This window comes from Nicotiana tabacum, chromosome 15, assembly GCF_000715075.1.
Source record: "Nicotiana tabacum cultivar K326 chromosome 15, ASM71507v2, whole genome shotgun sequence".
Lineage (NCBI taxonomy): Eukaryota > Viridiplantae > Streptophyta > Magnoliopsida > Solanales > Solanaceae > Nicotiana > Nicotiana tabacum.
In genome coordinates, this window is record NC_134094.1 from 83,288,387 (window position 1) to 83,303,538 (window position 15,152).

Consider the following 15,152-nt stretch of genomic DNA (forward strand, 5'->3'; position numbering starts at 1 on the left):
TTTATGGAAAATCGGAACAATACCTATAATAATCGCATCAAACGACTCTGCCTTAGGTCTATCTGAAAATTCATAGCAACGGGGTTGAGCCTCACCAACTTGACCTCTACCTCCCGGATAGCCTCTCACTGACTGGCCTACATCTCTAGTTGTCTGACCTCTACCTCTAGTTGCCTGACCCTCACCTCTAGGGATGTGCATAATTTGGTAAATACCGAATTACCGTACCGAAACTGAAATTTTTGGTATTTGGTATTCGATATTTTGGAATTCGGTATGGTATTTGGTTTAAACTTTTAAAAAATATGGTATTAGGTATGGTATTTGGTATTTTAAAATGAAATACTGAAATACCGATACCGTACCGAAATATATATTATATTACACAAAACACATATTATTAATTATAATATAAATATAAAAAAAACTAAAATTTTACTCTCTTTTATTCTCTAAGTTCATCAATTAACTCTAAGCAAGTAAGAAGACATTTCTATTGATTAAATTAATTCCTTTATATACAGTTTTCTCTCTCTAGGTTGATATTTGCTAGTTTTGGACAAAACTTTTGTCAACAAACGTTTTTAGTTTTGTACTTTTGGGTACTTTAATTAAGAATATAGTCTATGACGCTATGCACTTGTTAGTATTCAAATCGAATAAACCGAAGTTACTGAGCCAAATAAACCGAAACTGATAGGAGAAAAACCAAACCATACCGAATTTAATTAGGTACGGTATTGGTATAGCATTTTAAGAAACCGAATACTGAAAATACCAAACTGAAATGTCTAAATACCGTACCATATCGATCGACGAACACCCCTACTCACCTCTAGCTGGTTGAGCGGGCAATGAAGCAACCGATGCCGGAATCATGGCACGAGTACCCCTGATATGGCATGCTGCTCCTCAATCTAGGACAGTACCTCCTGATATAACTTGTGTCACCACACTCAAAGCAACCCCTCGGCTGGCATAACTATTGAGTTTGAGACGATCCCTGATGACCCGAATGACCATTGTAGTAACTTTATAGCGGTGGTGCACTGATAAAAGCTAAAGTTGCACTGAATACCTGCTACTCGGAATGAGACCCATACGCAACGTGACCACCTAAAGGACCATGGGATACCTGAAGTGCTAATTGAACCGGCCTGATAGGATGGCCTCTACCAAAACTCCTGCCTCCAAAAGAGGCACCACTAAAACCATCAAAATGATGAGGCCTCTTCTCAAATGTTGCCTCTCTACCCTAGCCACGAATCCTCTCGATCTGCCTAGTGATCTCCATAACCCGAGTAAAAGAAATATCATCCTCGGTCTCTCTAGCCATCTGTAGCTTGATGCCGTAAGTAAGTCCATCTATGAACATCCGCTCCCTCTCCCTCTTAGTAGGGATCAAGATAGATGCATGGCGTGATAAGTCCACGAACGTGGTCTCATACTACGTGACGGTCATGCTACCTTGTTGAAGGCACTCAAACTGGCTGCTAAAGTCCTCTCTCTGAGTAAAGGCAATGAACTTCTCCAAAATTAATTGTCAGAACTGAGCCCAAGTGGGAGGAGGTGGCTCAAGTTGCTAAAAATATGTTGGCTTAGCGCCTAGTCAATAGTCATACTTAAAAAAAACCAAAAAAGACAAGTAAACGCTCTCTAGAATAGGCAATTTCCGGCGCTACCTCTCATTCTCACTGGAATGGGCACAAATCCGCCATTAGGCGTTGGAATACCTCCATATTTGTCTCAACTTGCCCCAGTAACAAAACGAAAAACCCCCTGTTGGTTTCATCCTAAAATTTCAAATGACCGGCTATAGAAGTACAAAAAGGTGATGGATTCTCTGTAGCGACTCAGCAACTGGAATCTCCAAACGATGCTCAGACCAGCTCTGGGCCAATTCGACAAACGCAAAGAAGTGAGTTCCCTTCTCCACTTCAAACACTTCCTCCTAACCAAACCTTATAGCTTTCGACTAAGGGAGTTGAGAGCTTCATCCATTCCCAACTCAGTCGTGACCTCAAAGCTGCTGAAACAGATGAAGAAGGTAACCCCACTGGTCAAAACCATGGGAAAATAGGTTTTGCACACTTAGAAAATATATCTGAGGGTGCAAATCAACACTTCATGGACACAACTCCCCCAACTATCAAAACCACTTTACCTACAAATTCCACCCCCAAAATTGTTCGACAAAATGCCACATCCAGTTCCACCGATGCAATTGACATACAATTGGATGGAAAACTTTCAATGCATATTGTGTAGAATCTCCGGAATGTCCAATTTCACTCGCATGTTCAGAATAATTTTGCTTGCCCATTTGCTGACCCTTATCCTGCACTGATGAACGACCTGAGTTTCACTGGTCCGACATCAATCGACCAGCTCCCTGCCGGTAAGGAGAAGGCATTGGAACCAAATTCTACTTACCAACTGCATCCAGTACCTTCATCAACAAAATTAGCACATCCAGGTACTGCCTCTGTAGCTCATTTTCCCACCACAAATCACGCTTTAAATAGGAATGTAATAGCCACATCACAGCCTCACCTCACTCAGCAACCAACACCATCAAAGTTCCCTAAATTCTCAACTAACTTTGACAGACCTCCCACTACTCAGAATCACCTATTAGTTACACGCCAACACCAGAACACCGCCAATCCTAACCCACTGCCAAAAGACACTACCACTCAAGCCAAAGCACAAATAGAAGGAACCTTAGCACCAATTACACTCACAAACACAAAACACACCGACGATTTAGATCACCCAAAACACCCTGCCCCCTTTAAACCATCATCTACTTTTAACCAAAATAACTAATCTCGACACACTAATACAGATACCCCTCCCAATCCTATATCTATGACTGTCCAGCTAAATAAACCAATTAACTACCCTGCCCCCCCCCTCCCCTCCTACTATCACTCAATCACTAGCTACAAAGTTGAGAGATAGGCAAGCTGCATAGATAGCTCCAATAGAGTTCACTCCTCCCAGAATCACTACAAAACAAGGCCAGCCATCTGTTATCTTCACCAGGACAGATTACATGATCACACTAGCTAACAAATGCCAGTACACAATTGTTGGCAAATTTCAGAACACCAAGCCTAGAATGGAATAGATAAAGAGAAGCTTCATAGCACAAACAACACTCAGATAAGGAGTTAAAATGGCTCATTTCAATGCAAGAACTGTGTACATCGATCTAGACAATGAGTATGATCACACCACTGTATGGGCAAAAACGTTCATATACATCCAGGGTCAAAGAATGGAATTGGAAGCTTGGACACCCAATTTCAATCCTAATGAGGATAATCCTATTATCCCCATTTGGATAATCATTGTAGGTAACGTCCTATCAGTATTACTATCACCTGTAGGTAAGGTCCTACATCTTGACCTTGCATCTATGTAAACAACAAGAGAAAGTATAGCAAAAGTAAAAATGCAGATAGATTTGACTCAATCTGGACCTCATCATGTTTGGCTTGGCTTTGATAAAGATCAGGATGTTAATGGAGATGGTCATTGCCTGGAAGTTGTATATGAAGATCTACCATACTACTATTCACACTGCAGGCACCTGGGCCATGAAGAATACTCCTGCTCTATTAGAAAAGGAGAAGAACAAGAAAAGAAGAAAGAAGCAATAGAAACTTCTTAGAATAATGTCACCCCCCTTGCAAACAAACTAGAAAGATCAAATGGAACTTACATTCAACAGTTACAGATGGTACAGGACCAGAACAAATATCAGAATCACAACCAGAAAATGGTGGAGCAAAACACAAGGGAGGAACAACAAGGAAAAACAGCACACAAGGCAACTACATAACAACCAAAAAAGGAAAACCAAGCCAATGATCAATGGCACTCTCAAAAGAAGAAGAATTTCAGAGGTATCAACCAAAGAAGCAAGAAACAGAAACCCAAGCAACCTACTGAACTACTAGCTGAAGCACAATCGGCCAGGCCAGTCCAGAACACCGCCCCAGTTCCTAAATCACACACTTCTAACCAATCGGTGGGGAGATAGTGTCAAATCCCATTAACAATCATGTTATTACCGATGCTGCAACAATTTCAGGAAAGATGAATAATCAAGAAACCCCTAATCAGTCAGGGGATCCAATAGGGGTAGATTTTTGTTCGAACTTGCATGAGAGTGCTTCTGCACATACTATTCTCAGAATAGATAAGTTACTCCCTAATGCTGCCAATAAACAATGCCTATAGATAACTCCAACAGCTAAAATGGGGAGCAAAGTTATTCACGAATCAATCAGCAAAACCAATGCCAACACCAATTCTACACATCCGATGCATCACAAGCTGAACATTAACAGGAATAAATAGAGCCAATATGATAGGACTTTAGAAAACACCAGCTCCAATCCTAAAGATCCTGGGATAACTAAGAGCCCTGGTCCTAGTACTACTAGGAATATTGAAGCTGCAACAAATGAGAAGATAATTAATTGGGTTCAAAGGAGCTTTGGAAAGCACAAAGAGGTTCTTAATGTTACCCTAAATCACTCATGCCATGAAATACCATCTCAGACATTTGTGGAATCTCCTATTTCCAATGAACACAATACGTACTCTACACATCAGGGGAATAATGAAGTGCAATAGCATGGGTACAGTTCAGAGGCAAATACAAGAATAATACCAACTGAACAACAAGAAAAAACAATGCTAGAATAGTTAAATGAAGAGGCAGCCATGAATGCATCCAACAAATTTACAATTGTCGAGGTTTTATCCTATGTTGATAGTGATATGGTACGAGTTTTACCTAGGGATCATACTACTATTGTTGAAGCAGAGAAGTCTCAGGATACAATGAGGACAGACTCCCAAAGTACTGGTGGAAAAGCTCAAATGATATTGTATGACCAGATGGGGTCAGGTATAGTTCCCAGAGAGTTAGGTACAATTCAGCAAGTACCTATAGCATGTGCATCAGCTACTGGCCCTCAAATGCAGATTCAAATCAACGTTCCACTGAAATCCCTTAATCGGCTAATGCATGAGATTATTACACACAAGGAACTACCTATGGAAATTCATAATGTTGGGGACCCTATAGAGCAACTTCAAGATAAAGGCAATGATGAATCGACTGCTGGGAACTTCAAAGTTATCGCCAGGAAAGGAGATTTGTCACCAAGGATCTCAGGTAGGAATGGAATGAAAGGAAAAAAGCAAGCACCACCAATGGATCAGCACCCACCAATAAGAATTCTGCCCAAGAGGGCAGCCTCCACAACCAGACGATGACTAAAACACTCATATGGAACATAAGGTTTGTTAAAACCCAACAGGCCTTTTAGAGAGTTATCAACATGCAAAAGGAATATGGTTCATTCATCATTGCACTCATGGAACCCTTCCAAAAGCAAAGGTTTATTCAGAACTATAGGAGGAGACTGGGCATAGAAGCAGCAATTTCAAATGCCAATGGCAAAATCTGGCTATTTCTAGATGTTGTTGTCCAGTGGGATTTGTTAATTGACACTGAGCATCAACTCACTATCAGGATATATTATCAAGACTTTGGCAAGTACATCATGATGACTTTTGTATATGCAAAGTGTTCATCACTGGATAGATTAGAATTATGGGATAATCTCTACTACCTAGCTAGAGATATTGAGTTACCTTGGGTGGTTGGAGGGGATTTTAATGTTATTCTTAATGAAGAAGAGAAAATTGGAGGCCTTCCAGTTTACACCCCAGAGTATGAAGATTTTGCCTTCTGTATAAACTCATGTGGCCTGTTTGATAATGGTTACAAAGGCAGCCCATTCACTTGGTGGAATGGCAGACCAAATGCAGAATGCATATTCAAACGATTGGACAAAATTCTTGTCAATATGCAATTCCAGACCTTTTTTCCCATCACAGAAGTAGAGCATCTAATTAGAACAAACTCAGATCATGCGCCCCTCCTGATGTGCTGTAGGGATCAGACTTTACAATTTGCCAAACCATTCAGATTTTTGAACTTCTGGACAAAACATCAATCATTTCTGGAGATAGTTAGATAGAATTGGAAGGCTGATTGCACAACATATCCCTTCTTGATGTTCAAACAGAAACTAAAAAAGTTAAGACAGCTCTCTTTGCATGGAGCAAGCTCACTTATGGGGACATCTTCAAACAACTAGCTTTGAGGGAGGATGTAGTCAGAGTGAAGGAATGTTATTTGAAGACAATATTACAGTTAAGAATAGAGTTGTACTTCAAAAGGCTCAAGCTGAGTTGAAGAGATATTTGAGCATTGAAGAATAGTTATGGAACAAAAGGCAGGAATGACTTGGTTTGCAGAAGGGGACAGAAATACCAGATTTTTCCATAACCATGTTAATGGTAAAAGGCAGAAACTCCAATTGAAAGGGATTCATAATAATGAGGGAACATGGATAGACACCCAAGACACTATGGTTGTTGCTGCACTTGAATTTTTCTAGAAGCAGTTCACCCAACAAGATGAGCCTACAAACTTTGAACTTCTTGACAATGTTCCTACAATGATATCTGATGAGCAGAACTTAGAGCTCTGTAGAATTCCAACAAGAGAGGAGGTCAAAGCAGCAGCTTTTGCTTTAGGTGGTGAAAGTGCAAGTGGCCCTAATAGCTTCGCTAGCATTTGTTTCCAAGTGTGCTGGGATATAGTAGGTGAAGATATACACAATATGCTCAAGTTGTTTTATGGGGGAAGCTCTTTACCTAAATCCAAAACTTACACAAACCTTGTATTGCTGCCCAGAAAAAGAAATGTCCAAACATTTTCAGATCTGAGACCTATAAGTTTGAGCAACTTCATAAACAATGTCTTCTCCAGAGTAGTCCATGATAAGCTGGAAAAGATTTTGCCTCTTCTGGTCTCATCCAATCAGCCAGGCTTTGTTAAGGGGAGAAGTATTTTTGAAAACATCTTGTTAACTCAGGAAATTATTAATGACTTTAGACTCAGGGGTAAGCCTGCTAATGTTGTCATAAAACTTGACATGGAAAAGGCATACGATAGGGTGTCCTAGAAATATTTGATGCATGTGCTGAGAAAAATGGGATTTGCAGAATGCTTCATCAACATGGTTTGGAATCTACTATCCAATAACTGGTATTCAATTCTGATTAATGGTCAAGCTTCAAACTTTTTCCACTCAACAAGAGGAGTTAAACAAGGTGATCCATTATCTCCAGCCCAATTCATACTTTCAGCAGAGGTATTATCTAGATCCTTGAATAAATTATTTGAGGACAAGAGCTTTAAAGGATACGGCATGCCTAAGTGGACCGGCCCTCTGAACCACTTATCCCATGCTGATGACATTATAATCTTTGCTTCTGCTGATCATTACTCTATACAAAAGATTATGGAGGTCCTGACCAGATATGAGCACACTTCTGGCCAACTGATTAACAAGTCAAAAACATCATACTATATGCATGCAAATGCTGTTGGAACATTGTTTGGCACAGTAGGAACCCTCACTGGCTTTTCAAAAGGTGAATTTCCTTTCACATATATGGGATGTCCAATTTTCTACAAAAGAAAAAAAAGGAATACTATAATGAACTTATTGAAAAGGTCAAGGCTCAATTGCATTCATGGAAGGGTAAACTACTGTCATATGGGGGCAAGGCAACTCTAATCACAAGTGTTCTACAAAGTATGCCTACTCACATACTATTAGTGCTTGATCTACCAAACAACATTCTGGAGCATTTACATAAAACATTTGCAAGGTTCTTCTGGAACAACAAAGATGAAGAAAGAAGCAGGCATTGGAGTAAGTGGCAGAATTTGTTCTTACCAAAGGAGGAAGGTGGCCTGGGCTTCAGATCTCTGTTTGATGTTTCCAAGGCACTATTTGGCAAACTATGGTGAAAGTTCATGGCCATAAAATCACTATGGCCAAATTTTATACGGAATAAATACTGCAAAAAAGAACTTCCCACTACTGTCCAGTTCAGGGGGGGTCACTCGTTTGGAGAAAGATGTTGGAGGCAAGGGAAGAAGTGAAACATAAAATCTTATGGGAGATGAACACAGGAACAACCAACATATGGCATGAAAATTAGACAGGCCTAGGTGCATTATATCATGTTGTTCCACCAGAATTTGTCATCAATGAAAGCATTCAGGAAGTGGCTGAGTTGAGGGAAGGAAATGATTGGAATCAAAATCTGCTTGACCAAACTTTTCCAACAGACATTACAGAACATATTAGGCAGGAACTACACTATGAAGACAATTGTGAAACTTAGGACTCACCTAAATGGATGCCCACAACATCAGGGAAATTATCAGTGACTACTACATGGCAATTAATGAGGCACATAGCACCCAAAAATCCTGAATATAAGAAACTATGGACTAAGGGATTACCTTTCAAGATATCTTTCTTCCTTTGGAGATTATGGAAAGGCAAAATACCAACAGATGATATGTGGAGAAGGAATGGATACATGGCGGTGTAAAAATGTTGGGGCTGCGTGCAACCTTAAATAGATACTCTACAACATTTATTCCTGACTAGCTCAACAGTAAACAAAGTGTGGAAATCCTTTAGGCAGGCAGCAGGAATAGTAGGCAATCTAGTACAGATTCATCAACTAATAAGAACTTGGTGGAATTTAGTCTGCTGTCCAAAGTTGAAGCCCATGTTCCAGGTAGCACCAACAGTGATAACCTGGGAGCTTTGGAAGCGGAGAAAAACCATAAAATATGGATGAACAGCATCATGCAATAGGGTGATTCATGAGGTTAACAAGACATTGCACAATCTAGCAAAGGTTAGATATCCATGGTTGACAAACATACCATTTCTATGGCCAAAAATGATTATATATTTTGAAGAATACAAATCATATGTGGTGTCCAAGCGAGTTGCATGGCATTCACCATATGAAGGCTGGTTCAAATGCAATACAGATTGGGCCTCAAGAGGAAATCCTGGGCAAAGCTCCTACGGTTTTTATGTGAGGAATTTCAGAGGAGACTTGGTTTTTGCTAAGGCAGAAATGATAGCTAACACCACAAATATTGTTGCAGAAGCCAAAGCAATTACAGAAGCACTGGAATTTTGTGTTAACCACAAAATTCTTCCACTTATAATTGAGACTGATTCCCTAGTTATGAAAAGGATAATAGAAGGTGAATGGGAAACACCATAGTGTATACGAAAGGAGGTGAAAAGGATCAAGGGGATGAAAGACCATTTCAATGTGATTTTCCAACATGTTCTGAGGGAGGGCAATACATTGGCAGATTATTTAACTAACCTAGCTTTTTCTTCTGCAGGTACAATGACAATTAACCCATTCAATGAGTTATCAAGTGCAGGTAGGAGGTTGCTCGATCTAGACAAAGCTCATGTTCCTAACCTTATGATAAGGGTTGCAAAGAGAATGCCTCCACTCTGATGATATTAGAATTGTACGCATCTACTGAGGGTTATTACAAACATTACAACAACAGTAAAACAATCAAACATTATAAAGGCAAGGAGAGGAATTCTTCAGTCTCAAGAAATCAACATCTTATGGCCTGCTCCAAATTCAGATATTCCAAATGTTGCGCTAGTCACTCTTCTTATGGCTCAGTGGATTACAGAAGACATCGACATAAATACAAGCAGTGTATTGTCTGGTCATTATCGGGGGATATTATCTTGGTATCACACTCATTCCTTCAGGCAGTCAGTCCTGGGGTGCCAGAACTGTCAATATTAGCATATTATCACAGGTCAAGAAAATCCTCAAAGGACATCTGTGTTTAATATCAGATTTACGGGTAGACAGATTTGGACAGTTTTTTTACTGTGTGGAGGTATTTCATTTCCTAGTAGTATTAGCATTTTCTGATGCTCATTCTGGGAATGATATATCACCATATAGGCAAGAACATCAAAACTTCTATGCTTCTTCTGGCTTATGGGCATTCAGTTGGGCTTACATGTTTGGTCGTTGGAAATTAACCGCTCCAAACATTTGTCTCACGCAATGGAAGCTCATTCTTCTTTTATCTAGACCAACATTGATGCCGGAGTACCAGTTCTCCCACTCCAAAAACACGATATTCGATATGCTACGCTACTTGTAGATTTATACATACCTACTCCTCCGGATTGCAAAAAATGGTGCCTGGTGAGAGTTTTGTGGGTGCTACATGGAATTGTTTGCAATTGGTATATGAGTTCACTGTTGTCAGCAACATTAGGATGTCTCAAATTAGTGGATTTGTAATTTCAATTTCTCATTCTGCTATTGTTTCAATGTATTTGGTAGCAATAGCCATCATTTTTGTTTTTGTCTTTTTTTTTTATTTCCAGTACTTGTATATTTTGAACCTTTGACCCAGTTTGGGATTTATTATATATATATCGGCTACTAGGTGAACAACCTAGTAGTATAGTTTCTTTAAAAAAAAGTGGGAGGAGGTGAACCTGCTGGCCTGCCCCGAACAAACTCCTGCCACCACTTCTTGGCAGAACCAGTTATCTGAAATACTATGAAATCAACTCCATTGGTCTCCACTATACACATGTTGCGCAATATCTCCTGGCAACAGTCTAAGAAATCTTAGGGGTCCTTAGAAGGTGAACTACTAAACTGAGGGGGAAACAACTTGGTAAACTTGTCCAACCTATGCAGTTCCTCAGCTGACATCGCGGGCCTTTCCTCAGGCTGTGTAGCAACAACACAATGAACTGCCCTAACTGGTAGAACTTTTGGGGTTTGATACTCGTGAGCCATCTGCTCTAGAGTGTAAATAGTGAGGATCTGATATCCTCCCCCAGCCTGAGAGATGATTGGTGCCATATGGAATGCACCGACCTAGGTCACACTCTCCATAAGACCCACCAGACGGACCAGGGCATCCTGAAGCATGGGGGTAGCAATAAACCCCTCTAGGACCCGAGCTGATCCAACTGGCATGGTTAGAATAGGGATCTCCTCCTCCTGCTCGATCTGAGGCCCAACAACAGGTGTTGTTGCGTGTGCTCTAGGCTGAGCTCTACCTCTGCCTCTGGCTCTACCTCGGCCCTGGCCCCTACCCCTGGTAATGGCTGCAACCAGGGGCTCCGGCTCCTAATCTGCTGCAGACGAAACTCGTGTTCTCACCATCTGTGAGAGAATAAGAGTAGAATTATTCAAACTCAGCGATAGAATAAAGTTGAACGATAGAGAAAGAAAGAAAGTAAAATTTTCTAAAGCCTTATAGCCTCTAGAAAATAAGTACAGACGTCCCTGTACCGATCCTAAAGACTCTACTAAGCCTGCTCATGACTCGTGAGACCTAGGCAACCTAGTTCTCTAATACAAACTCGTCACGACCCGAAATCCCAACCATGGGGTCGTGATAACGCCTAACATCCATTGCTAGGCAAACCAACATTAGCTAAAGAATCAACCAATATAACAATTTAAAAGCAGAATATTAATAATTAACGACTAAAATACTTTGAAATACATATATTTCAAAGTATTTTATGTTGTTTTCTATTTATTATTCGTACAGGTTTATAGTGAGTGTCTTGTCATAGCTTCATCACTACTTCGTTGAGGTTAGACTCGGCACTTACGGAGTACATGGGGTCAGTTGTACTCATACTATACTTCTATATTTGTTGTGTAGATCCCGGTGTTGGTCCTAGAGGCGGATAGAGGAGATTACTCGGATCAGATCTATCCATGAGACTTGAGGTAGAGATGTGTTGCATTCGCAATCCCTAAAGTCCCCTTCTATCTTATTTTGAATAATTGTATTTTATTTCAGACTATATTTCTAATATTCCAGTCACTCGTGTACTTGTGACTCCGAATTTCTGTGATTAGTATAAAGCACGGAGCGTTGGAGTTTCACATATAGGGAAGTTTCGCGCTCAAGCATAATATGCTAAAATTTTATCTGTAACTTCAGCATATTATGCTTGAGGTTTTTCATGTTTTAGCTAGGTATTTTTGTCTAAACTTTATCTTCACATTGTAAAGTGAGTATTTCTTAATTTTATTTCAAATGGTGGCTAAATATTAAAAGTCGTATACAAAAGTGGTCAGTCGCGCCATTTTTACACTAAATTTAGGCCATCGAATAAAACTACAGAAAATTACATTCATTGACCTTGAAAATAGATGGTCTTAATTTTTTGATCCTCATTTGCCCGTGAGCAAATCTTTAAGGTCAAAAGTTAAAAATATTCCACCATGGAACAAGCGAGGGATAATACTTGTTAAACTTAAAATTCTGCCCATGGGACAAGTAGAGTCGAAAAATCAATAGTGGCACTGAAATGTCCTTATTTCTATCACTCACCCATAAAAGTAGGGCAAGTTACACATTTGACCAGTCGACCAAAAATAATTATATTTGCTTGCTAAATATATATTAATTATGTATAAAATAGTTATTTGAATTTATTAATATATATATATATATATATATATATATATATATATATATATATTTTATTAGCAATTATTTTTGGAAGCGGCTATACAATATAATTTTTCTATAAAAGTACGTCCAAGCTGCTAAAGCCCAAATGCTCTTTCTCGGTCCAGCCCGATCCAAAACCCTAGAAGCTCTATACATTTATACATTATTATTCTCTATTAGGGTTTCAGTTAGCTCTCTCTTTTCCACAAGCAATCGCAGCGCATTTCGAGAGCAGAGGAAGAAAATGCCGGCAGGTCACGGATTGAGGTCTCGTACGAGAGATTCATTCTCTCGCGCATTCAGAAAGAAGGGTACCATCCCACTTTCCACCTACTTGAGGATTTTCAAAATTGGAGATTATGTTGATATTAAGGTAAACGGCGCCATCCACAAAGGAATGCCACACAAGTTCTACCATGGTCGCACTGGTCGTGTTTGGAATGTCACCAAACGCGCCGTTGGTGTTGAGGTCAACAAGCAGGTACCTCCCGCGCTCTCTCTTTCTCTCTCTCTCTCACACACACACACAAAAGGAGATACTGATTTGACCATGTAACTTTTCTCTGTTTAATATTAGTTGATTGGATTAATAGTGTTAGATAGTAGTTACTAAGTTTCTGAAAAGAGATCTGGCATCTGCTCATTTGCTGTATTTTTTATGTAACTAGCTATGTTAATCTCTTTGTACATATGTTTGTTTCGTTTAATGAAATAGCCTCAGTGTGGAGCTAGGAATTTATATAAGGGGATTCAAAAAAAATACTTGAGTGTTAGTTTAAATTTCCAGGGTTCATCCTATATGTTCAAGCCTTGGTGGATAGAGTATGTGATAGCAGGTACCTTGTGGAATTAGTTGAGGTGCCGATTGGCCCGGGCACCTCGGTTATTGAGAAAAACATGAGTGTTAAACATAGGACTTGAACCTATGACTTAAAGCAATGTTTGAACCCCATTTGCCACTACACTAGAACCTTCCCTTATTTTTAGTGGATTCAACAGTTTATGTATAACCCAAAAAGTTTGTTCTGAACCGCCTTGCCTCCCTTTAGCCCCTAGCGACAACTTCTATCTTTTGGCTGGGGTTCTTCTGTCCATGAACTGCTTCTATATCCCCAACCTTTCCCTTCCAGTACATGAAAATGGTGTTTTGTTTAGATGCCTCTAATTTGTGATTTACTGTCACCAAACGCTCGTCCTCGCAATAGGTATAAAACTCAGGTCCTTTCTTCTTGGAAGGCAATACCTGAAAGGTAAAATTTTGATGTTGTAAATATTTGTCATGAATAAATGGGTTGTCTTCATTTGTTCCTTGACTTAGAGCGGTTCAGGGTCAGACTAACAATTTGTTAGAGGGAGTTTCGACTTATTAAGGTAAATTTAGCTAAATGGAGCTGAGTGAGAGCATACTGGCTTAATGTAAGCCTCAGTTACATCTGCAAAAATCAAAGAAAAGAATGGGATGGCATTTTGGAAGCTGGGGAATAATAATTTCTAAACAAGTCTGTCTTTGTTGTATTATTGAAGCTTGACTTCATTTGTGGTTTATATAACTTCCTGCATGGACGAGATTAAAGATACTGGTTTTCATGCTTATTAGGCTTTCTCTATTCTTTCTTGCTGTTCAAATGCTTAATAATAACACATTTTCAGGATAAATATGCATCTCAAATTCTCAATGACATATGCATCATTAGTTCCTGAAAATACTGCTGTCATCCCCCTTAAATTGTGTGCAATAGTAGAATACTAATTGAATTATCAAAGGACATTCTAATTATATGTTGGATTACTAAGCAGCATCTCTTTTTTGTCTTCTGTTAGCGTTTTTAACTGTTTTTCCCATCCTTAATGTGAAAGTTTGTTGTTGAAGTTCCTCTTTGAGTGTTTGGTTTCCGTGTTCCGTTGGTTTTCATGAACTTTTGTGCTGTATGTCAATCTCATTCCTCTTTTTTTTGTTCTGTATCTCAGGTTCGTAACAAAATCTTAAGAAAGAGGATTCATGTGAGGATTGAGCATGTTCAGCTTTCACGATGCACCGAAGAAGTCAAAGAGAGGATGAAGAAGAATGATCAACTAAAGGCCGAGGCCAAAGCTAGAGGAGAAGTTGTCAGCACAAAAAGACAACCTGTGGGACCCAAACCAGGTTTCATGGTTGAAGGTGCTACATTGGAGACAGTTACTCCCATACCATATGATGTGGTCAATGATTTGAAGGGAGGTTATTGATCTTAGTCTGTTTCTGAGGTGTTGTTTGTTCTATCTGCTTTTCTGAAACTGAAAGACAGGATTAGTTTGTTGGTGTCACCTGCAGATTTCGCTTGTTAGTTTAAATTTTGTTTACATTGTCATTAGAGGCCTTTGTTGAACTTTTGCTACAAATGGAAGTGAAGAAAGTCTATCTATTACCTATATTCTCTGCACTTTAAGATGAATTTGTTCATACAGCTGTGTTCTCTAGCAATTTGATAATAACCTGTTTGAGAAATACCTGGTTCTGTAGTAAGATGATTTAGGAATTTTGTTTACCATATTATTGTTTTCTTTTATATGTTCAGCTTGGATTTGCTTATCCAGTTGGACTCCACCTTGTACTCCCCATGTTCCTTTCCCCTGGATTGGAGAGCTAGGCAACCTTATTTTTTGCCTTGTCCATTTTTATCAACCCTATGTCTTTGTCACTCTT

The 15,152-nt window shown here is 39.4% G+C and overlaps 1 protein-coding gene across 1 annotated transcript; it reads left to right on the plus strand.

Annotated features, from left to right (window-relative positions):
- The first annotated feature begins 12,648 nt into the window (after window positions 1-12,648).
- On the plus strand, window positions 12,649-14,889 carry LOC107775385 (large ribosomal subunit protein eL21z/eL21y-like). Its single transcript, XM_016595107.2, has 2 exons — window positions 12,649-12,950; window positions 14,438-14,889. Exons 1-2 carry the CDS (start codon window positions 12,714-12,716, stop codon window positions 14,693-14,695), a joined length of 495 nt encoding a protein of 164 aa, XP_016450593.1. The 5' UTR covers window positions 12,649-12,713; the 3' UTR covers window positions 14,696-14,889.
- The last annotated feature ends 263 nt before the right edge of the window (window positions 14,890-15,152 follow it).

Excerpts from the sequence above, each read along its gene's own strand:
- LOC107775385 (XM_016595107.2), top strand. The coding sequence starts at position 12,714 with ATGCCGGCAGGTCACGGATTGAGGTCTCGTACGAGAGATTCATTCTCT. Across the intron at positions 12,951-14,437 it reads GTGTTGAGGTCAACAAGCAG|GTTCGTAACAAAATCTTAAG; the intron begins GTACCTCCCGCG and ends TCTGTATCTCAG.